Source organism: Pongo abelii, chromosome 13, assembly GCF_028885655.2.
Source record: "Pongo abelii isolate AG06213 chromosome 13, NHGRI_mPonAbe1-v2.0_pri, whole genome shotgun sequence".
NCBI classification, from domain to species: domain Eukaryota; kingdom Metazoa; phylum Chordata; class Mammalia; order Primates; family Hominidae; genus Pongo; species Pongo abelii.
This window is the reverse complement of record NC_071998.2, coordinates 116,025,708-116,051,167: the sequence shown is the minus strand read 5'-3', so window position 1 is coordinate 116,051,167 and position 25,460 is coordinate 116,025,708. Positions and strand designations below refer to the sequence as shown.

General features: G+C 40.5%; 1 protein-coding gene across 11 annotated transcripts in view; it reads left to right on the top strand.

Moving 5' to 3' along the window:
- NR6A1 (nuclear receptor subfamily 6 group A member 1) overlaps window positions 1-25,460 on the top strand; it is a 254,198-nt gene that overhangs the window by 17,181 nt on the left and 211,557 nt on the right. For all 11 annotated transcript variants that reach the window (XM_054520596.2, XM_063714433.1, XM_054520600.2 and 8 more), the window contains exon 2: window positions 20,491-20,532. In XM_054520596.2, coding sequence (XP_054376571.1) covers window positions 20,491-20,532 — 42 coding nt within the window. The remainder of the gene's footprint in view (window positions 1-20,490; window positions 20,533-25,460) is intronic.

Genomic DNA, 25,460 nt, shown 5'->3' with positions numbered 1-25,460 from the left:
CCCCTGTGGGGAGCCCCTCCTTCTTCCCTGTGGGCTCTAGTTTGACAATATCAGGTGATAAAGGCCGGTTATGAACCACCTAGTGACTTTCTTTTCCATTACAGAGTTGTTGAATTTGCCCAAATGAAATACTTTATTTTGGCTTGGACTTCTGTTATAAAATGGCCCTTCCTTCCTTGGTGTCCTTTAGGGTTTGACTTCTCAGTGATTTAAGATATGTGCCCCTTTTCTGTAGCACTTTATTCCCAGTCACTTGCTTGTAAGTAGAATTATGAGCCTTAGGAGAGTAGACTGCAGCTTTATCAGGGTAAAAGCAAGGCTAGGTCCCTGGAGGTTCTTAGTGGGAAGTATTAGAACCAGAGCAAATGCTCCTGTCTCTGATACACAGGAAGTCCAGCATCCCCATCCCCTACCCAAAGTCTCTCTCTGGAGGTCTCTAAAAAGGCTTTCTGGTAATATCCTTAAAAGGGAAGGGAACAAGTAGTTGTTGAACACTCAGCACTAGGCACAGACCTAAACTAACTCATGTAATCCTTTCCATAACTTTTCTTTGGATAGGTGGTGATATTCCCCTATTATAGATGAGTAAACTGAGGCTTAGAGTTGAAAATAACCTTCTACTAACCACTACTCCGCTAAACTAGTATTTTGAAATCTTCAGTTTTTCCTGTATCACCACATGATTTTTGTCATTTTCTAATATATTGCTTATTTAATATTTTAAATATTGAATAGTTAACATTCTGCAACCCAACATTTATTTTAAAATGAATTTTTTTCATTAGCTTAAATGAAAAATTATTTGCCACAAGTAGAAAGTAACAATGAAAAAAATTTAATGAAAATAGAATTGTGTTAAATTCTAAATGCTATTGTCTGCCAAAGTCTCTGACCAGGCCTTTGTTAGAAAGATTAGTAAGCACTAGAGAGGCACTAGAAAAACTAACACCACATTTTTCTTCTGATGTAATCAGAAGGATTGAAAGAGAGTGGAAAAGGTAGTAACAACAGCTTTGGAATGTTTTATGATGCCTTCTGTTTGTACCATTTAAAATCATCCAGTGGTCTCCTTGCTTTGGGAAACACTGACATAGGTGATGGTGTGTACATTTTACAAATGAGTAAACTGAGTCTTAGGGAAGAGGAAATTTGTTTGAAGTTGAACCAGTCCCACAGGCCTTACTGCCTAGGTACCCCCTCCTTACTTTTCTTTCTCTCTTTTCATCCTTCCTCTTGCCTCCCTGTCCCTGCCTCTTCTCCTTTCTTCCTCATCCTCTAAGAGAATTCACCTAACTCCAGAGTAGTGTAGAAATTTTTAGATGTATTTTTCTGATGTCTTATTTTTTTTAATTTAACTGCTGTGAGATAGGATTTCATCTTTAAAAACTTAGGTCTTTCTTAAAACATTGCGTTTCTTAGTGCTTAGTGAATTCCAGAAGTTGGGTGTAAAATATATAGTAAAGGTACTTGTACCCCACATAAATGATTTATTGAAATAACTGTAAAGACATCATAAACATTCCCTTGCCTCCTCATTAGATGTTGGAAAAGTGAGCTTGAGAAAAGATATTGCCAGCAGTTTTTGAAACAGATGTTATCTCAAGTGCATTAAAGGGCAATTTCTTTGACTTTTATGGCCTGTGGTAGTTTTGTAATTTATATTAATAATTATGTTTAATTACTATTTTACTGTGTTCTACTGGAAACAATAGGTAGCTGATGTAACTTTACCATAATTGAAGCCTAGATTATAATTTGAATTTTAAAAATTTTATCCTTTTAAAAAAATTGATTGTTTAATTTTAGTTTGATTTTATCTTTAAAACTTTCTGAATAAGAAAAAAACCTATTGTCATTTTTTCTTATTTAATTATTTTGTTTGTTTGTTTGAGACAGAGTCTTGCTCTGTTGCCCAGGCTGGAGTGCAGTGGTGTGATCTTGGCTCATTGTAACCTTTGCCTCCTGGGTTTAAGCCATTCTCATGCCTCAGGAGCCTGAGTAGCCGGGATTACAGGTGCATGCCACCATGCACAGCTAATTTTTGTGTTTTTAATAGAGACGGGGTTTCACCATTTTGGCCAAGCTGGTCTTGAGCTCCTGACCAAGTGATCCACCCAACTTGGCCTCCCAAAGTGTTGGGATTACAGGCGTGAGCCACCCCACCCTTCTGTTTTATTTAATTTTGTATTGTGACAATAGCTTCTTCAAATACAAAAGGAGGAGTTTTGTAATCCTGTTGTTTAAAAAGTTTGTTCCACTAGTTACTAAAAGAAAAAAATTCAGTTCCGAATTATTTTAAATAGCATCCTTAAAATTCTTCACGGAAACACTTTGTACTTTGAAAGAAATTGAGGATTTTTTAAAGCAATTCCAGTTATGGTAATTTTCCTATTTCTAATTTATTGTACTTTGTCTATGCTAGCCATGTCTCTGAACATTTACTGTGGATTCTTGATAAATCATCTTGTGAAACCTATTTCTAATAGATTTTTAATCCCAGGCACCAGACTCATGTAGTGTATGGCACACCCCACTTGGTTTAATTGATATTTTAGTAGAATTTTTCTGATACTTGGTATAAGCTAGAATATATAATTCTTGCTCGGTGACACTTTGATTCCAGAGTCTCAATCCAGAGCTTAGCTCAGGGTAAGGAGGTTTGTCAGCATGCCTTGGTATGAAGTAATGAAGTAAGGAGGACTTCCAGCCAGGAGTTTTGAATGTTATTGTCAAGCTCATATGTGCTCTATCTAGAAGAATTTTTACCACTTAAATTGTAAATCACACACACAAAAACTTGATTTTTCTCTCCTTCTTAGAGCATACGTTGAACTGTTTATGTTCTTGTTAGAAAGTTTTGGTCTCAACTGATTTCTTTGCTGAGTTGTGATTTAACAATTATATTGATGTGCAGTATTAGCCTAATTAGTACTTGGGTGTGACTAGTGTCTTTCTCTGAAAATTTTGTAGTTAATGGTTTGCCTTTCCTTTTTTCTTGAGCTGAAATTTATTGTGTGTCCACTGTGTGATAATTACATGCAGCAACCTTATAAGGAGAGTAACATTATTTTCATTTTGCAGATGGGAGAACAACTTAAGTGACTTGGCCCCCTAAGTGGGAGAGATGGGACTCAGACCCAAATGTGTCTGATCCAGGGCTTACACTCTTGGAATCTCAGCACTAGCTTCTGGTAGAGGATACAAAGGGCCATTTGTACCTTAAGGAGTCTAGTATTTGGGAGACCGTGTTTTAATGGTAGATGCAAGAATTAAAGCCAGACTTCATTTTTAGCCATGGAGACAAGTATGGTCTTTGAAAATTGCTTGTTTAAAAATCTTAACTTTTTTTTTTCTTAACTGGTCATGATTTTTATTTATTTATTTATTTATTTTTTTTGAGATGGAGTCTCGCTCTGTCACCCAGGCTGGAGTGCAGTGGTGCGATCTTGGCTCACTGCAACCTCCGCCTCCTGGGTTCACGCCATTCTCCTGCCTCAGCCTCCTGAGTAGCTGGGACTACAGGCGCCCGCCACCACGCCTGGCTAGTTTTTTGTATTTTTAGTAGAGACGGGGTTTCACCATATTGGCCAGGCTGGTCTCGATCTCCTGACCTCGTGATCCACCTGCCTCGGCTTCCCAAAGTGCTGGGATTACAGGCGTGAGCCAACGCACCTGGCCTATTTATTTATTTTTTAAAGATGCCTTTATGTATTTCTAAGGAGAAGAGCAAAGTCCGAAGCCAATTTGTGATTGGCTGTTGTGAGGTTTAGGACAAATCCTTGCCAATGGGGAGGCAAAGAAGCAAAGAGACCCTTGCTTAAAAATGCTGGCCCTGGGCATGTAACATGGAAGCAGAACTCCGTGTGGAATGGGAGAGACTTTTGATGCCTTTTAGGAAACAAAGCAAAATAGCATTACGCTCTTAAATACTATTTGATACAAGATGAAGAGTGAATAATATAAACTAGAAACATGAGAGCCTTAACATGGTAGGGACTGAAAGTAACCAATGTGTCTATACAGTCTCAATTTCCAGGTCAGCTTGTATTAAAGTTTGCCTTGCTGACCTTACAAATACATTCTTCTCATTTGATATCCTTAGTATTTACTTTTTGAATAGTATGGTCACTGTGACTTATTCAGGAATGTGAGGCATATTCAGAGAGAAGATTGTTAAACTCGGAACAGCTGTACACCAAATAATCATCTCTTACTCTGGAAGTCCAGTTGAGCTGTAGGGAAGTAGGGATGCAATTCTAACCTTATGTTTGTGCTAATGTATGTTAATGCTAGAAGAGGAACTTCTAAGCCTGTTGAACTTATAATAGGTATCAAAAACTGTAAAGAAACATGCGTTATGTAAGTAAGAGTGTGATTTTAGTGGGGCGGGGTATACTAGTATCTGTAGTGCTTTAACAAGCTGGTGTGATGGTGTGCATCTATAGTTCCAGCTACTAGGGAGGCTGAGGCAGGAGGATTGCTTGAGTCAGAAGTTCGAGGCTGGAGTGCATTATGATTGTGCCTGTGAATGGCCACTGCACTACAGCCTGGGCAACATAGCGAGACCTGTCTCTTAAAAAAAAAAATACCCTATTTATTTTATTGATTGGGTGATCTGAGATCTGAATGGTTGACCCAAAGGTCGGTTTTCACATGGATACTGCAACCTCATGAAGAAGCTGACTTCTCAGTAATAGCACTGGGTGATGACTTAATAAAAGGTCCTATTCCCTAAGTGTGTGCAGAATGGAACACTTTCCCTAGAGCTGCTGCAAAGTGGTTTAGATTTTTTAAATTAAGAAGTCTTTCTGAGTCTATTTATATTTGTGTTTTGGAGGGTTTCCAATTATAATAATGGGTAACTCTTTTTTTTTTTTTTGGAAATGGAGTTTCACTCTTGTTGCCCAGGTTGGAGTGCAATGGTGCGATCTTGGCTCACTGCAACCCCTGCCTCCCAGGTTCAAGTGATTCTCCTGCCTCGGCCTCCTGAGTAGCTGGGATTACAGGCATGTGCCACTACACCCAGCTAATTTTGTATTTTTAGTAGAGATGGGGTTTCTCCATGTTGGTCAGGCTGGTCTCAAACTCCCTACCTCAGGTGATCCGCCCGCCTCGGCCTCCCAAAGTGCTGGGATTACAGGCGTGAGCCACTGCACCTGGCCAGTAATAGGTAACTCTTATTGAACATTTGCTATATGCTAGGTACTGTTTTGAGTGCTTATATTTATTTCATTTAATACTTACAACAGCCCTGTTAAGTAAGTTCTTTTGTTCCCATTTTTAGATGGGGGAAATGCCTATGGGACCACGATTAGTGTTTAAATCACAGGAATCCTACAAATGTTATTCCCTTTACACAATTTCTCCCTTCTGTAAAATGGGGGCTACAGTGGGATGGAAGAGATTAGGAATGATTTATAGTTTATCCTTCTAGTTTTTTTAAAAAAATCTAAGAATCTTGATAACCTGTTAAGTGCTCAAGTGTTAGCATTGTATGATTTGTACCCCCTGTTATACACGACTGCAACTTTTGATAAACTCATGGACTTTAGAGCTGAAAAATCATCCTAAGAAAATTGATCTTTCACTGAGGAGAAAATCTTAAGTACAGAGGGAGTAGATCACTTAGCCTTATACAAATGGCTTATTAATACTGGAGCAAGGCATCTTGCCTAGTATATCACTTTATTGATATCTTAATACTAGAAACTTGCTTTAACATCACAGTTGGTATATTTGCATCTCTGTATAAAGATGCAAATCTTATACAGAGGAATTTTAGGAATTTAGGTGTTATCCTTTTCAAGCTTTGGGGTGTTTCGAGGAAATAAGTTTGCAAAAAGTAGCTTTTTCAAATGTTGGATTTGTTTATTTCTGTAATTTAGTGCTATTAATGTATGCTAAAAAGTTGAAAAGGGTGATCAAACAGGATTTTTGAGTGGATTAGGAAATTAAATTCCAGGAAGAGAGAGGAGCAGTCATAATAGTCTAGGATTATAGGGTGATTAGATGACTTGAGCTTGATCTAGGGATATTTGAGAGAGAATGAAAATGTCCTGGTGATTGACTATATTAATTCGGGGGGAGTGTTGGGAAGGGTGGTAAAGTGGGAGCCCAGGAGGAGTCTTTGGGGATCTCTGGCTTGGGGGGATGAGAGTTGGTGGTACCTGGAACCTGAGTGAAGAACACAGGAGAAAGAGGATTCAAAGAGAAAATAATAGGTTCAGTTTGACATGTTGAAATCGATGGAGCCTATGGGTTATTTATCCTAGTAGACATTGACAATAGACATTTGGATAGATGGGTCTGTGGTTCAGGAGAAGAGTCTCATCCAGAATTGAAAGTTTGGGGGAGAGGGGAATCATCACTTGGGAAGTGTAAGTGAAAGTGTATGTGGATGAGACCATCCAAACTAGGATGAAAAGGTTGTGTGTGTGCTGGGATAGGCCTTTCTTGCCCCTGAGGACAGTTAGTAAAGAACATATCAGGCTGGACATGGTGGCACATGATTGTAGTCCCAGCTACTCAAGAGGCTGGGGTGGGTTGGGTTGATCCCTTCAGCCTGGGAGGTCGAGGCTGCAGTGAGCCATAATTATGCCATTGCACTGCAGCCTAGGTGACTAAGTGAAACTGTCTCAAAAAAAAAAAAAAAAGTCAGACAAGGTCTGTATAATCATCTGTAAGGATGTGACTGCTTCTAGGGGAAATAGTTGCCAGCAGTGGAAAGACATCCAAAAGATATGTATGGCTGAGTATTATTGATGTGTCTATATTTACATTCTTTCTTTCCTCCCTTACTAGTCTGATTCAAGTGCCATTTTGTCATTAACTTTTTTCTAGTTTTCCCTAAGAAGAAATAAATAGTGTGACCACTGCTGTTAATGTCTCCATTAGGGCATTTACTTCAAAAGTCCTTGCATCCAGTCGGTTTTGTATTTTCTGTGCTAGATTTTAAGAATCTAGGGGTAGTCAACTTTACTCACCTATTTTTCCAATGCAGTCTGGGATAGCAGCCTATACATGGAAAACAGTAGGTAAATATTTGTTGAATTTGATTTTAGAATATAGGAAAGTTTAGCATCTAAAAAAAAGCAGGAGTTTTTTCTCCCTTAGTCCTATTTTGTAGAGTATCTTTTGTATTTATGTTGTGCTGTAAATATCTTGGTGGTTGCTCTTCTGTCTTAACTCACCAGGTTTGAATAGTTTTTAAAAATTTCTTTTGGAATTATTGTGTTTTTTTCTTTTTCCTTTTTTTAGACAGAGTCTTGTTCTGTTGCCCAGGCTGGAGTGCAGTAGTACAATCTTGGCTCACTGCAACCTCTGCCTCCCAGGTTCAAGTGATTCTCCTGTCTCAGCCTACCATGTAGCTGGGATTATAGGTGCCCGCCACCATGCCCAGCTAAGTTTTGTATTTTTAGTAGAGATGGGGTTTCACCATGGTGACCAGGCTGGTCTTGAACTCCTGACCTAAGGTGATCCACCTACCTGGGCCTCCCAAAGTGCTGGGATTACAGTTGTGAGCCACTGTGCCGGGCACAGAATTATTTTATAGGTATGATTAACTAGCTTTGCTTCAGATTTGAAAGATCCTGGGATGAAAGGTTAAAGATGTTGTATCTCTTTGTTGCCACACAATGGATTTCTGAAGCTGGGACATGGGAGATAGTACTGAGCTTTAAGCATTCATGACTAGTGTGTAAGAAAGATTAGTGCCCAGAATCGTGTTTCTAAGATAGTAATTTAAAAGTCATTTAGAGAATGTCTGGTAGTTTTTTTTCCCCTTCAGTTGAAGCTGTTGATTGTAGACAGTTTAGCCAAATCATTTTGTTCTTAGGATTTTTTTTTTTTTTTTTTTTTTGAGACAGAGTCTGGCTCTGTCGCCCAGGCTGGAGTGCAGTGGCACGATCTTGGCTTGCTGCAACCTCCGCCTCCCGGATTCAAGCAGTTCTCCCTGCCTCAGCCTCTTGAGTAGGCAGGGAGAATTGCACAGGCACGCACCACCACGCCTGGCTAATTTTTGTATTTTTTAGTAGAGACGGAGTTTCCCATGTTGGCCAGACTGATCTTGAACTCCTGACTTCAGGTGATCTGCCCGCCTTAGCCTCCCAAAGCTAGGATTACAGATGTGAGCCACCGCACCTGACCTGTTCTTAGGATTTTTTTTTTTCTTTTAAGACAGAGTTTCACTCTTGTTGCCCAGGCTGGAGTGCCATGGCATGATCTCGGCTCACTGCAACCTCTGCCTCCCGGGTTCAAGCGATTCTCCTGCCTTAGCCTCCCAAGTAGCTGGGATTACAGGCATGCACCACCATGCCTGGCTAATTTTGTATTTTTAGTAGAGACGGGGTTTGTCCATGTTGATCAGGCTGGTCTCGAACTCCCGACCTCAGGTGATCTGCCCGCCTCAGCCTCCCAAAGTGCTGGGATTACAGGCGTGAGCCGCTGTGCCCTGCCAGGATTTTTTTAATGTACGTTTCTGTTTATAAAAACAATATATTTTAATCAGAAAAGTAGAATGGAGGAAGAAAAATTAGTTATACTAAGAGATAATCACTAAGAGAAAATAGACCAAAGTGGTTTTTTTTGTTCATGTATATATGTATTGGACTATACCTGAGCTCATTCCAAGAATACAGTTTTACATTATATTTTTAATATGGTATTTGCCCTTTGTAAACTCTTGGAAAATATTTATAGTGTTCGCAAAATATTCCATTGAATAAGCGTACATAATTTAATCATTTTCCTGTGTTTGAATTTTTAGATGGCCTCGAGTTTTGTACTATTTTCTTTATTTCTGATTCTTAGGATAGATTCCTAGGATTGATCCAGAGGGATAAACATTTTCTAGGCCCTCATGCATCCATCTTCCATTTTTATATGGAGATTTTAAAGAAAATAAGGAAAAAGGTACATTCTGCCACACGTGGGACATCTCTTTGGTGGTATCTGCACCTTACTAATGGATTTCCTGAGCAGAGCTGGCTACTTCTCTTCCGTCAAACCATCTGTTGAGGATGGTGTAGGGCACTTTCCGAAATGACTTTGAAAGCTCTCTGACCATGTTCAAACAAACTCCTTGGTCAGTAAGACTTTAGTCAGTCTTCAAAATGACAATGAACAAATAAAAACATCTTCACTTCCCTCAGTAGCTGCTTGTGACAGGCATCTTGGATTTTTCAGGAGGTGACTTGTAAATGGGCTCAAGTAAGGTGTGGTATTCTTCTTGCACTTTGAGGTCCTGCTGTTATGGGAGCATCAGGGTTGCTCTTTGAAATTATGCTAAATTCCCATCCCTCCAGCTGTTGCAGAACATGCACTGCGCAAAGGTAGGGTTTTATTAGTCAAGATGCTTTCAATAGAAGTTCTCTTGTTTTGACTTTTGTGGCTCTTTCCATGTAATGGAGTACAATGATCTGTTTATAAAATGGAGACAGTAGTAGCTATTTTTCAGTAAGAATTCATATAAAGTGTCAAGCTGATGCCTGGTGTATAGTAATAGATTCAATAAATGGCAACTGACAGATTATTGCATACATTTTCTTATATTTTTCTGTACTAAGTATTTTGCATTTTGAAATTTCTTTTCTTTTCTTTTTTTTTTTTTTTATTTGAGACAAGGTCTTGCTCTGTCACTCAGGCTGGAGTGCAGTGATCCTGGCTCACTGTGGCCTCAACCTCCTAGGCTCAAGTGGTCCTCCCACCTCAGCCTCCCAAGTAGCTGGGACTATAGGTGCATGCCACCACGCCCAGCTAATTGAAAAAGACAGACATATTTTTGTTGTTGTTGTAGAGGTCTCACTATATTGCCCAGGCTGGTTTTCAATTCCTGAGCTCAAGGGATCCTCCTGCCTTGGCCTCCCAGAGTTCTGAGATTACAGGCGTGAGCCACTGTGCCTGGCCTTGAAATTTCTTAACCTCCAAGCCAAATGAAGGATTACCTTTTGTTCCTCCAGAGAACCAAAAATTGTAAATGAAAAATGCCAGAGAATCATCAGTACGTGCAGTTTTCTGAGAAATGCGCGTGCTGTAATTCCATAGAAACACTAATGACCTCTGACTCATCAGACTGAATTGCCTTCCTAAACTGTTTTCACCTTTTGATTCTATAGTACAGCCTTGAAAGCTGTGTACTGTCTTTATTTTTTAAAAATGTTTTAAAATTGAAATGTCATAATCTTGGGCTGGCTTTTCTGCCTTCAGTCTGGTTTCAAGGCTGTAATTGCAAAGCTAGAAGCCGGAAAAACTATATATAGGTGATGTAGGTTGATCAGATGGAAGTTATTAATGTTTCCATAGAAATATAGACACTCGTGTACTGCATTTAAGCTGAGCAAATATGTGGGCATAGTATCCCCCTAAGATTTCATGTTTAAGAAAATTACATTAGGAAAAGGGTATTGTTTTTGTTGCACTTTTAAAAATGTGACCATGACATTTGTAGGTGGAGAAAAGAAGCTACTACTTGAAGCTCTGCCAGATAGCTTTTACTATATGGACTTGTGGTGCTATGTTTCTGCATTCAAAAGCATTTTCTGTTATTCTTTAAGTATGGTTTGTCAGGTTGCCTGTGAGAAACAAAAGCTAATGGCCCAAGTGGCATCCCACTCACTGGATAGAAAAGCAAGAGGCGGGTGTGAATTTAATCAGCCAATCCAAGAAAAGTGTTCCTGTATCTGCCTAGGTCTGGAGCTGCTTGCAGGCTGCAGATATGGCTGTAAGGCAGGCTGTGTAGTTCATGTTTGTTACTTCCCACCACCAAAATAAAGCTGCATTCCTTCTCAGCCTCATGCCAAAGCCATTCATTGTACCAGAAGGTGACTAGAAGATAGAGTTGAGGAAGGGCCCCCACAAAGGGAAGTTTCTAGAATCTAAAGGAGGGCTGTGGATGGCTTGCCATGTGTGTTTTGGCTGCCTCAACAAAGCTCTTTTATTTCTATTTTTAATTTATTTTTAATTTTTTATTTTTGAGACAGAGTCTCGCTCTGTCGCCCAAGCTGGAGTGCAGTGGCACCATCTCGGCTCACTGCAACCTCTACTTCCTGGGTTCAAGCGATTCTCCTGCCTCAGCCTCCTGAGTAGCTGGAACTACAGGCGCGTACCACCATGCCCAGCTAATGTGTGTTTACTAGAGACGGGGTTTCACCGTGTTAGCCAGGATGGTCTCCATCTCCTGACCTCGTGATCCACCCACCTCAGCCTCCCAAAGTACTGGGACTACAGGCGTGAGCCACAGTGCCTGGCTGCTCTTTTATTTTTTATTTTTATTTTTTGAGATGGAGTTTCGCTCTTCTTGCCCAGGCTGGAGTGCAGTGGTGCGATCTCGGCTCACCGCAACCTCTGCCTCCTGGTTCAAGCAGTTCTCCTGCCTCAGCCTCTCGAGTAGCTGAGATTACAGGCATGCGCCACCACAACCCAGCTAATGTTGTATTTTTAGTAGAGATGGGGTTTCTCCATCTTGGTCAGGCTGGTCTCAAACTCCCAACCTCAGGTGATCTGCCCGCCTCGGCCTTCCAAAGTGCTGGGAGTACAGGCGTGAGCCACCGTGCCTGGCCTCTTTTATTTTTTTAAAACTCCTTGTGCTTTTAGTTTTCTGGTTGAAATTTTAGAGCCCCTGTATTGAAGTAATGAGAGTTGCGCTGTTATTGACAAAATTCCTAGGTGTATACATATATTTTCAGTCTCTGTTGCCTATAGGATAAAAACCAAAAACTCTTCATGTATGACAGTTGAAGGTCTTTATGATACGGCCCTGCTGAGATTCCAGTCAAGTCAAATTACCAAGTGACATTCTGTTTTTTCTCTCTATTTAGTGCTTTCACATGCTGCTTCCTCTAAATATGTTTCTCAAATAGCCTTCTTTGCCTGGTGAATGCCTATCTCCTCTCTGTGCTTCTGGCTCCATGATTGCTGCTTCTCTTCTCCCTCATATTGATCATGGCTACCGAGCACTTTCACTGACCTCAGTGCATCATATCATTGAGTACTCATAACAATCTACAGATGAGGAAATTGGCCCAGAGAGGTGAAGTCATTTCCTAAGCTAACACAATTAGTAAGTAATGGTGCCAGGACTCAAACCTATTCTGAAACAAAAATTTATGCTCTTTCTACTCTGCACTGCTTCCCAGTGTATCATGTCCATCTGTCCCATAGTGATAATTTTTTCAAAAATTTTGTTTCAACTTTTTTCTTCAGTAGGCTTTAATCTTTTTAAAAATTGTGGTAAAATATACGTAGCATAAAATTTACCATTTTAACCATTTGAAGTGTACAACTTAGTGGCATTAAGTGCATTTGCATTGTCAGGCTCTACAGTTATTTTTGTCTGCTCTGTACTCCTAGAGACTACTAATTGTCTGTAGTCAGTCTTATTCACATCTCTACCTTCCAGGCTTCTGGCCTGTTACAGTATGGGTGGATAATTCATATTTGAAGGAGTAAGTGACTGCATTTGCAGGCTGATGGACCTATTCTTATAACAGCTGACACAGCTATACACTGGCTAGTAAATAATACTGACCTAAACATTTCCATATTTTATTTTTTTAAGCTGTATCACAGTCCAAAACATGTGGTGTGACAAATTTAGAAAGAGGGACAACTTCTATGTTTTCACTGTTTCATAGCCACCAGCCTCATATGGCCATTTAAATTAAGAGTAAAGTTAAAAATTCAGTTTCTCATTCACGCCAGTCACATTCCAAGTACTCATTGGCCACATGTAGCTAGTGGCAACTGTATTGGACAGTGTAGATATATGACATTTTTGTCATTGTAGAAATTTCTATTGGACAGTGCTTATCTAGGCTTTAAAAGTTGAGAATAGTGAAATTGTTCTCTTGAAATTTGTTATTTTGGCAAGAAATTCATTGTAGTGGCATTGTAGCTTACCATTATTGTCTTTTGGTGAAAGAAACAGTTCTTCAAACGTTTATTGAGCCGCCTTTCCTGGGACATGTCTCAGGCCCAGGGCTGGGGTTATCTTTGGGGTTGAGACTAGATCTGACTGATCTAGTCAGAGTTTTATTGGGTGCCAAATCATGATCACGGGAGACAAGGTAGATGGGAAACTGATACAGCTGACTAGAGGGGATTGGTCTAGGAAAGACCAGTGAATGACTGTTGTATATCAATAGAAAACCTGGGTAAAGATTTTCAGCTTTTTCTTGGGGATCCTGGAAAAACAGACTTCTCTGGAACCTTGGGTTCTCTGAATTCAGGTTCCAGTGGTCCTGATCATGATATGGTTGTGGTGTGTAAAGCACAGGAGCCTGTGGGAGCATAGAAGAGGCACACAGAACTCGTCAGAGCAATTTCAAGACCTATTTTGACCTTTGGCTTTCTTAGTCCTACAAGCCCTGTGTCACTGTATCTCATGTTTAAAACTATATGAGATTTGAATTGCAATTGACTAAGTGAAATAACGTTATCTCATATTTAATTAAAACATTTGAATTTCAAATTTGCAGATGTGTTTGTTTTTTGGATTTTGAAACCAGTCTTTTTCTTCCTCATAGGTCCCTGAAAAGCTATAGTTTCAGCCATGTTGTTTGTAGTGCCTAACTCAGACTTGAGTGTTTGCAGGAAAGGGAGGGGGAGATTAGAGGGGACCTGACTTGAGTCCTTATGTCAGTGGTGAGTAAAGGTGGGCTCAGGTGGAGAAAATAGCATGTGTAAAGGAATTGAGGCCAAAGAGCATGTTGAATTCTGGGAGCCACGATGTACTTCAGTGTGGATGGAGTATACACTGTTGGATAGGATGCTATGAAAAGCAAGAGATAAAGTGGTCGGCAAATCATGAGAGATACATACAACTTCTGTTTTGTAGAAAGAGATATTTGATTAGAATTGTAGAATTTTACCTTTTAAGGGCCTTAATCTTACGTATGGGTTATTGAGGCTTCAAAAGAGACTAACTAGCAGAGTGTTAACCAGAGTCCATGTCTCTGTTGCACTATATTGTCTTCCGACAGTCAAACTAAAACATTGCTTGAGTAACTCTAACACGTTATAGAGTATAATTAGCTAGTGTTTCATGCCTTAATTTGCTGACTGGTGATACTCAGAAGTTTATTTAAGTTGCTGTCATGGTAAATGTACAATTTTATAGTCAAAATATCAAAAAGGAAAAAGATCAGTGACTTTTTAATCTCTCACGATAGCCAGTCACAATTTGAGAAATCAGTGATCATTTTCTTTTTGTCAAATACCTTTTTGTCAAATGTGTGGTGGTGCACACATGTAGTCTCAGCTACTTGGGAGGCTGAAGTAGGAGGGTTGCTTGGGTCCTAGAGGTCAAGGCTGCAGTGAGCCATGATCGTGCCACTGCACCCCAGCCTGGGCTACAGAAGCAAGACCTTGTTTAAAAAGTAAACAAAATGCCTATTTGGAGAAGAGCTTGTCAACTGGAACTTTCTCTTGTATGAAATAAGATTCCTAGACTTAGAACCATTTGCTGATTACTTGCCATAAAGTAGATGATTTACATATATTCACCAAATCTCAAGACAATTGAATGTGATGGTTATTTTTATCCTCATTCCAAGACATGGGTTTGGAGTAGTTAATTTGATAATAGCAAATCTGGGATTTGAATCTAATTCTAATTCATACCCGTACCCTCGCCACCCCTGTTTTTTTTTTTTTTTTTTTTTTTTGAGATGGAGTCTGGCTCTGTTGTCCAGGCTGGAGTGCAGTGATGTGATCTGGGCTCACTGCAACCTCTGCCTCCCAGGTTCAAGCAATTCTGCCTCAGCCTCCTGAGTAGCTGGGATTATAGGCACCCGCCACCACCAAAATTAGCCCAGCTAATTTTTGTATTTTTGTTTTTGTTTTTTTTTTTTAGATGGAGTCTTGCTTTGTTGTCTGGGCTGGAGTGCAGTGGGGTGATCCCGGCTCACTGCAACCTCCGCCTCCCAGGTTCAAATGATTCTCTTGCCTCAGCGCCCCCCTGAGTAGCTAGGACTACAGGCATGTGCCACCATGCCTGGCTAATTTTTGTATTTTTAGTAGAGATGAGGTTTCACTATGTTGGCCAAGCTGGTCTCAAACTCCTGATCTTGTGATCCTCCCGCCTTGGCCTCCCAAAGTGCTGGGATTACAGGTGTGAGCCACTGTACCTGGCCTAATTTTTGTATTTTTAGTAGGGATGGGGTTTTACCATGTTGGTCAGGGTGGTCTTGAACTCCTGACCTCAGGTGATCCACCTGCCTCAGCCTCCCCAAATGCTGGGATTACAGGGGTGAGCCATTGTGCCCGGCCCCCGTGTCCTTTTTTCAATACGCATTTATCTTCCTATTTAAACTGAGGCAAGTGAATATAACCTTTGCAGTAACATTTCAGATTGCTGTGTGCACAGTGACTTGGTGATATAATCCTAGGAACCAATCTGTTTCTTGTCTGTTTTTTCCTTTTGAAAGCAATTTAAGTCACCAACCAAAGACCCTGGATTTCTCCGAAAATTTCCTGATCTGTTTAATATGTTGTATTCTGTGAGACAGGTGGGTTTGGGGGTATGTTTGTTTATTTATGAAGCTTAAGAGCCTGCTTTTCTTTTTGTTTTGTTTTGTTTTGTTTTGTTTTGAGACAGAGTCTTGCTCTGTTGCCCAGGCTGGAGTACAGTGGTGCGATCTCTGCTCACTGCAACCTCCGCCTCCTGGGTTAAAGCTATTCTCTTGCCTCAGCCTCCTGAGTAGCTGTGACTACAGGTGTGCACCACCACGCCTGACTAATTTTTGTATTTTTAGTAGAAATGGGGTTTTACTATGTTGGCCAGGCTTGTCTTGAACTCCTGGCCTCGTGATCTGCCCACCTCAGTTTCCCAAAGTGCTGGAATTACAGGCGTGAGCTACTGCGCCCCGCCTAATTTTTGTATTTTTAGTAGAGATGGCATTTTACCATGTTGGTCAGGCTGGTCTTGGACCCTGACCTCAGGTGATCCACCGCGCCCAGCCTCTTTTTTTTGTTTTTGAGAAGGAATCTTGCTCTGTACCCCAGGCTGGAGTGCAGTGGCATAATCTTGGCTCACTACAACCTCTGCCTCCGTGTTCAAGCGATTCTTCTGCCTCAGCCTCCCAAGTAGCTGGGATTACAGGTGCGCACTGCCATGCCAGGCTAATTTTTGTTTTTTTAGTAGAGATGGGGTTTCACCATTTTTGCCATGCTGGTCTCAAACTCCTGACCTCAAGTGATCCACCCACCTTGGCCTCCCAAAATGTTGGGATTACAGGTGTGAGCCACTGTGCCCGGCCAAGAGTCTGCTTTTTACTGAACAACTCTGATTGCCTTTGAGTTGAATCTAATTGAATAAATCCAATTTAACGTACATTTGGGGTTACATCTAGCAGTGGTTTGGGTTCTTCTAGCTAAGAATCATTTTTCCAGCTAGATGTGGTTGCTGAGAATCTGGGCAAAACTCTGCTTGACAATAGTAGCCAGCTGTGGCCATTTCATTGCCTTGTGGTCAGTAGGTATGTGGTTTGTAGGTAAGATTATCATTGTTCTCCATATATCCTCAAGGCTCCTGCATTAGTGATGATCTGTAAATCCAGAGACAACATATTAGCAGTGGTCTCAGGACTAGGTGGAGGGAATGTAGACGTAATTACTGAATTCTATAATCAGGATCTTTGTGACCCTTGGAGGAATTTTTTTAGGGCAAATATAGAGTCTTTCTTTCCTCAGGAAGTAGCAAACATCTGGAATCACCACATCAAGCAGTTTACAGGCTGAAAATGTAAAAGTTCAAGAACCACAGCAAGTAACCAAAGTGACATTAGTGATATTAAGGTTCCATCCCAGGTCTTTGAGGATGATGCCATGAATGGTTTAATAGTAACTCTCCTATAATCTACACTTTGCTTCCATAGACACAGCACTGAATTGGATGGACCCTAGAGATTAGCAGATTACATATATAGAGCTCTTACTTTGTTAAGTACTGTGCAAAGCCTTTATATTCACTGTGTCGTTTAATTCTTTATTTTTTGAGACCTGGTCTCACTCTGTTGCCCAGGCTGGAGTGTAGTGGCACGATCATGGCTCACTGCAGCCTCGACCTCCTAAACTCAGGTGATCTCTACCTCAGCCTCCCAGGTAGGTGGGATTGCAGGCATACACCACCACACCTGGCTAACTTTTGTATTTTTTTGGTAGAGATAGGGTTTCACCGTGTTGCCCAGGCTGGTCTCCAACTCCTGGGCTCAAGCGATCCTCCTGCTTTGGCTTCCCAAAGTGCTGGGATTACAGGCATGCACCACTGTACCTGGTCTCATTTAATTCTTTTGACATCCCCGTAAGGTAGGTGCTGTTGTTGATCCCAATTTACAACAAAGTTAGGGTCAATTCTCTTTGGGTCATGTGGCCTTTGAATAGAAGTCTGCAAAGAAAAATCAGGGTACCATTAACAGAAGAAGTGGGGAGTGGTTGCTAGGCAGATAAAAACAATAGATGTCCATCTTAAATATTTTACTTAGTATTTTCTTTGTTTTTGAGTCACCCTCTATTTTTGTTTGATCAGTTACTTGAGTTCACAACAATGGGTACTTTCAGAAGGTACATTAGGCTTTGTCCTTTTTTGAGACTTCTAGTACAGTCCATTCATTTAATGTCCAAAGTAGTCTGAGGCCCAGAATAGGGAGTCATATAACTAAAAGTGGCTTGAGTTAGAACCTAGGAGAGGTCTAACCTTCCCATTGTACCAGCCTGCTTTCCTGTACTTTTGTCCCGTTTCTGAGTCAGTTTACATGAAGTGAATGCTTATTCTCAGTTTCGCTTCTGGCACGATGTTCAACATTCAATCCATGTGTAGTGATGAGTTATTTTCTCATTGCCTGGTGCTATGGTCTGAATGTTTGTGATCCCCCTGAATTCACATATTGAAATCCTAACCTCCAAGGTGATGGTATTAGCATGGGGGCCTTTTGGGAGGTGATTGTTCCATTATAAGAGAGACCCTAAAGAGCTCATTCTACTATGTGAGAACAGTGATAAGGTACCATCTATGAGCCATAAAATGGGCTCTCACTAGACACCAAATCTACCAGCACCTTGATCTTGGACTTCACGGCTCCAGAACTGTGAGACTTACTTTATGATATTTTATTATAGCAGTCTGAATGGACTAAGACACCTGGCATCTCTCCATGGCTTTTCTGATTCCCATTGCCTTTATGTATAGGGGTTTAAAGCTGGTCTGAGATCAGCCACTTTAAGCAGCTTCTAAATTCTGGTATTTCAAATCCAGTCTCCTCATTTAGACTTTACATACACTATTCAGACTAGACTTAAGATTTTCTGATTCTATGACTTTCTTCCCTAGACTGTGATCTAGAGGCAGGGTTATGTGTTCTGTTTAGTTGATCCTGCATTTCAGCACCTTCCATAATGTGTCCACAACTGTTCTGGGCAGAAGCAGCTCTGCAGATGGATAAGGCACAGTTAGTCCCTAGCCTTGAAGATCTCACTATCTAGTGGAAGAGGCAGGTATTTAAATTATTCCTTCATTGTTTGGTGAATGCTGGTGAGGCCTCTTTTGTTTTCCATATTTCATTGTTGTGATATTGGAACTGAATCTTAAAGGATGAGTCATTTTTACCAAATGGAGGAGGAGGAGGAATCACAGAAAGGCAAGAAAGAATGTGGCATGTTTGGTGTGGTCAGAACAGCCCAGAATTGCAAAGGACTTTAAAAGTTCTGATGTTTAAGCTGGGCTTTCTGTAATCTCAGCACTTTGGGAGGCGAAGGTGGTCAGATCACTTGAGGTCAGGAGTTCAAGACCAGCCTGGCCAACAGGATGAAACCTGTCTTTACTAAAAATACAAAAATTAGCTGGGCATGGTGGCAGGTGCCTGTAATCCCAGCTGCTCAGGAGACTGAGGCAGGAGAATCGCTTGAAACCAGGAGGTGCGGAGGTTGCAGTGAGCTGAGATCGCATCACTGCACTCTAGCCTGGGCGATAGAGCAAGACTCCATATCAAACAAAAACAAAGTCGTAGTGTTTAAGCAGTTGGCCTGCTACATGAATCTCATTTCTCCCATATGACGGCTAGTTGTTGGTCTGGCTTTTGGTCACCCAGTTTTGACAGAAGTTACTTTCATACCCCTCTAGTCCTAATTTTGCTTCTTTTTTTTGTTTTATTTTTTGAGACAGCGTCTCGCTCTGTTGCCCAGGCTGGAGTGCAATGGTGCAATCTTGGCTCACTGCAACCCCCACCTCCCAGACTCAAAAGATTCTCCTGCCTCAGCCTCCCGATTAGCTGGGATTGCAGCCAAGCACCATCATGCCTGGCTAATTTTTGTATTTTTAATAGAGATAGGGTTTCACCCTGTTGGCCAGGCTGGTCTTGAATTCCTGGCCTCAAGTGATCTGCTCGTTTCAGCCTCCCAAAGTGCTGGGATTACAGGCATTGAGCCACTGCACCCGGCATCAAGATCCGTTATTTCTGAATTTACTGGTGAAATACTACAGTTGTTTACTGAACAGCTACTACGTGCTAGGCTTGTGAGAGGTAATGGGGTTAAAGCTGTAAAACAAGGCAGGTTGGATCCCCACCCTCATGGAACAATCTCATTGTGGTCAGACACTGAACAAGTAGTTCCTTGTTGATGAGCGCTAGAAGCAAGCACAGGTGTTAGAGATAATTATAACCAGGAATTTGACCTTGTGTGTGAGACAAGGGTGAAAGAGGCAAGAGAAAACTTCTGAGGAAATATTTAAACTGAGGAAGAGTAGAAAGCAAACAGAAGAAAGTATGCAGCCATTCCAGGAAAAACAAAACCTTTCATCAACGATATATAGAGGATGTACTATGTTTGCCATTCCTTGTGCTTGATTTATCTCTCCAGTGTGATAGTTATACACCAGCCAGACAAATACAGCTCATACTTTTTGGGTCTGAGCATATGAAATGTGAAGTGTGCTCTGAGAGGTATTTATTCCAACCTGAATAGCATACTTATTAATGGAAAAATTGCTTCCATTTGTTTGTGTAGGTAAAATTCTTCAGCATTTGTGAAAAATTTACATATTACACTCTCTGATACTTGTTGTAAGTTAATATTTTACATATTTTGCTTTCTTTTGGAAAAGAATTAGCAGTGTTAAATAGAATATGACAGGTATTAAATGAATTGTAATTTTCCTGTGAATTTTTATTCCAATGGACATTGCCATGATAACTCATAATTACTTGTGCTGTTGTATATCGAGCTCCTACCGTGTGGCAAGGCCTATGGTAAGCATTTTATTTTGGTAACTTGTTTAATCCTCAGTACAATTCTGTGGTAAGTGCTATTATCTGTTTTTATATTGAAGGGATGAAATGGAGGCTCAGAGGGATATGTAGTAGCTAAATGTTAGAGCTAGGATTGAAACCCAAATTGACTTCTGAGTGTAGATTTACCCCCAACTGTATGATACTTCATATTTGGAGTCAGCTTGAAGTAATTCACAAATTGTAATTTTTTTTCCTATTGTTTTCTCTTTAGGTTTCTGTCAGGATGAATTGGCAGAGCTTGACCCAGGCACTAGTAAGTTCTCAATGTTACCCAATATTCTTTGGTAAGAAAAGGATGGATGTGTGTGTACACTTTTAAGTGAACAACTTAAGGTGTCATTGGTAAGCCTTACTTTATTGACTCTCAGATTTTATTTCACTTTAATTTGTAATTATAGGAAGGGCATTCTGTCTTTTCTAGTTATGCTTTCTTCTGATATTATTCAGTGGCCAGGATCTATCTGTTTAATAGAAAGTTGGTTTGCTGAAAATTTCTGTTTAATACCTATCTCCTTGCTTTGTTCTCCATCCTTCCATGAAACCAACAAAAATAAGAATTGTACTTTGAAGCCAGGCGCGGTGGCCGACGCCTGTAATCTCAGCACTTTGGGAGGCTGAGGCGGGTGGATCACCTGAAGTCAGGAGTTCGAGACCAGCTTGGCCAACATAGTGAAACTCTGTCTCTACCAAAAATACAAAAATCAGCCGGGCGTGGTGGCGTGTGCCTGTAGTCTCAGCTACTCGGGAGGCTGAGGCTGGAGAATTGCTTGAACCCGGGAAGTAGAGGTTGCAGTGAGCCAAGATCATGCCATTGCACTCCAGCCTGGGTGACAAGAGCAAAACTCCACCTCAAAAAAAAAAAAAAAAAAAAAAAAAATTTGTACTTGCACTTACGCACATGGACAACTGTATACTCACAAACACTTCTAAAGTGTTGATAGTTTTGAAATAATTTCTTTCAACGAAGCATTTTGCTTAGTTTGGAAATTATAATTGATAACCTTTGTAGTACAGTTTAATTTTCATTTACAGTCTTATGGTTAAGATATGAGAGTTACCATTTCAAGGTCTAATTAAATGATGCTTTTCAGGACTATGTGAGTCTTCATCATAGATAATCATTTGCATTTCCAGTTCTCCCTAAATGTGGTGGCATGCACCATTCTGGGACACATAGTCATAATGGTTAGAAATAGGACATGGGAGTATCCAGTGTATACAGACCTTATTTTGCTATAATGCAGAAAGGTCAAATGATAATTTAGATTGAGATTCCATGAGATGGTCTAGAGTTTTTTTTCTGATTCTAGTACTTTGTTACGGCTGGCTCTTTGCCACCAGTCTGCTGTTGAGATCAGTGATAAAGCTTACCTTTCCTTCATCGTGAAGCTGATACAAGCTCTGAGGTGGTGGACCTTCTCACATATTTACCTCTGCCTTCCTTATTAGTATAAATGTCCATGTTTCAACTAATACTTATTAGTTGTTAGGCAGAATAGTTCTCATGATGCTTATCAAACACCAGGGAAATATATTTGTCTTTTTAAAAGTTGTAAATTTCAGAATCAGTTTTGTATTAGATGGTATAGCCCGAGTATACCAGCAGCTATAGGTGAATATAGTATGGTTGGCCCTTAAACAATGTGGGGGTTAGGGATGATAACCCCCTGCACAGTTGAAAGTCCACTTATAACTTTTGACTCCTCAAAAACTTGATTAATAACTTATTGTTGACTAGAAGCCTGGCCGATAACATAATCAGTAGATTAACATAATTTTGTATGTTATATGTATTATATTCTGTATTGTTACAATAAAATACACTAGAGAAGAGAACATGTTGTTATAGATTAAGTCATAAGGAATACAAAATATATTTACTCTTCATTAATAGAAGTGAATCATCATGAAGGTCTTCATCCTCACCATCTTCATGCTGAAGGAGGAGGAAGAGGGGTTGGTCTTGCTCTTGGGTGGCAGAGGTGAAAGAGGTAGAGGAGGTGAAAGGGGAGGCAGGAGTGGCAGGCACACTCGGTGTAACTTTTATTGAAAACAGTCTGTGTATAAGTGGACCTGTGTAGTTGAAACGTGTTATTCAAGGTCCAGCTGTGTTTTCTGTTATTCTCTTATGAATAGCCTTTGCTTAGGGGAGGAAAAGATAAATTCAGTTATTTTTCTGGAGTCATGGTCCTTTCTTTTTTTGAGATGAAGTCTCGCTCTGTTGCCCAGGCTGGAGTGCAGTGGCGCGATGTCAGCTCACTGCAACCTCTGACTCCCGGGTTCAAGTGATTCTCCTGCATCAGCCTCCCGAGTAGCTGGGACTACAGGTGTACGCCACCATGCCTGGCTAATTTTTGTATTTTTAGTAGGGACGGGGTTTCACCATATTGGTCAGGCTGGTCTTGCATTCCTGACCTTGTGATCTGCCTGCATTGGCCTCCCAAAGTGCTAGGATTACAGGCGTGAACCACCGCACCTGGCCATGGTCCTTTCTTAGAAGCATTTTTGAACACTAGTAAGGACATTGAGATGCCCTGTAACCTTTCAGACAACTACACATAAAACGTGCTAGATAGTTGATAACTCAGTTTGTTAAGCGCTGAGTGTTCTCTCTGCTCCACACCCAGTTCTCTAGGCTCTAGGGATACACAGATAAATAAGTTTAGCTCTTGTTCTTGTATATTATCAGTGTGTTAGGAAATATTTGAAAGGACATTTTATAAACCTCTAGTTTAGCACTTAGTACCCAAATGTATTCTCTTTTTCTGCACCTGGTAGCAATTGAAAATGGCTAATGCCCATTTTCTGAGAAAGGTCCTTGATATTCTCAGAAAAATTGTTGTTGAATTCTTCTTTCTGGGTTAAGTAATACCAGCTCATTAAACATTTCTGCATAAAATTCCTAGCTAGATATGGCAATTTATAGACCTCTCTATTCCATGAGAATGAACAGACATTGAGACATAATTTTATACATCAGTATAGAATAGGAGTCACCAAAAAAAAAGAAAAGACTAAAAAATTGTACTTACTGGCAGGGCATGATGACTCATGCCTGTAATTCCAGCACTTTGGGAGGCCAAAGCGGGAGGATCATTTGAACCCAGGATCAGGAGTTTGAGACCAGCCTGGGCAATATAGGGAGCCCTGTCTCTGCAAAGAAAATTTAAAAATTATCCAGGTGTGGCGGCATGTGCTTGTGGTCCCAGCTACTTGAGAAGGTGAGGTGGGAGGGTTGCTTAAGGAGGAGGAGGCTGCAGTTGAGCCATGATCAACACCACTGCATTCCAGCCTAGGTGACACAGAGCAAGACCCTGTCTCAAAAACAAACCAAAAAATTTGTACTTAGTGTATGTGGGTAATATTCTCAGTAATTCGTATATTGGGAAGTTAGTAGTATTTTAATCTTTCTCTTTGAAGAAATACATAAAGATCTGATTATTCTAAAAATAATTAGGCCAGGCGCGGTGGCTCATGCCTGTAATCCCAGCACTTCGGGAGGCTGAGGCAGGTGGATCACCTGAGGTCAGGAGTTCGAGACCAGCCTGACCAATATGGAGAAACCCCATATCTACTAAAAATACAACATTAGCTGGGTTGTGGTGGCGCATGCCTGTAATCCCAGCTACTCGGGAGGCTGAGGCAGGAGAATTGCTTGAACCCGGGAGGTGGAGGTTGCGGTAAGCTGAGATCGTGCCATTGCACTCCAGCCTGGGCAACAAGAGCGAGACTCCGTCTCAAAAAAAAAATAATAATAATAATTAGACAAAATAAAATTTTATCTCAGTTTGTACCAGTTTTGGGGTTCAAATGAGCATGTTCAGCCTTACCAAGTGATAGGAAGCATCAAGACTGAGATGGGCTGTGTGTGCTGTGTTAAATTGGCTGTGGTTTTTGATACTGCATATTCTGGGGATTCTGACTGGGAAGGAATAACATCTCCTATGTTAATTCCATGTGACTTTTGTTTATTTAATTTAATTTTTTTGAGACAGGGTCTTACTCTTTTGTCCAAGCTGTAGTGCAGTGGCACAGTTATGGCTCACTGCAGCCTTGACCTCATGGGCTCAGGTGATCCTCCCACCTCAGTTTCCTGAGTGACTACATGTACACACCACCATGCCTGGCTAACTTTTGTATTTTTTTCTCTTTCAAATATTTTTTATTGAAATGATAAAAAAAGAACAGTGATCATTTTAACCGAACTTTTACTTTACAAATATAAAAATATAATCAAAACTTGTTTCTTTCATACGTTTTCCATAAACATACCAGAAAAGTTCTCATAGCCAAACTATAAATGATGCTTGTATACTATGATGTGAACACAATAAACAAAAATTTAAATTTCCAAATACGTGACCTTTCCCTCAATAGAACAGCATAATCAATATATCTTCCCAACTTATCTCTATTTTTACGATACGATCCATCACTAAAATAGAAAATACACCTAAACTGGCTTAATCTAGACTTATCTAGGTTTTAGTAAGTTTTTTTCCCACAAAACAAGCTTAATAAATATAATACAAGCTAATATTAAAATGTGTTTTATGGCTCAAGTCAAATTATAGTATTAAGTTTCTCATCACGTATTTGAACAACAAAGGCAAACTGCTTGAAATGAGTCCAGTTTAACCCAAATAATCAGTGATGTATAACAAGTGGAGTAAGTATAAGAAAATCAAACCTTATGCTACAGAAAGCTGACTTATACTACAGTCAACAACCACTAGGCCTTCTTTGGCAGTGAAACATACAAAATTGCAAACTCTGAAGCAGTCTTAGTGATTGGCACATACTGTTCCAAACACTGCGAACTAGTAAAAACATTAAGTTTGAGGATGGAAAAGCTACCCCAAGCATTTTATCTCAAGTGACTGAGCAAGTACTTTATTTATTTATTTATTTTTTGAGGCGGAGTCTCGCTCTGTCACCCAGGCTAGAGTGCAGTGGCTCCATCTTGGCTCACTGCAAACTCTGCCTCCCGGGTTCCAGCGATTCTCCTGCCTCAGCCTCCCGAGTAGCTGGGATTATAGGCGCCTGCCACTGTGCCCAGCTAATTTTTCTGTTTTTTAGTAGAGATGGGGTTTTACCATCTTGGCCAGGCTGGTCTTGAACTCCTGACCTCATGATCCACCTGCCTCAGCCTCCCAAAGTGCTTGGATTACAGGCGCGAGC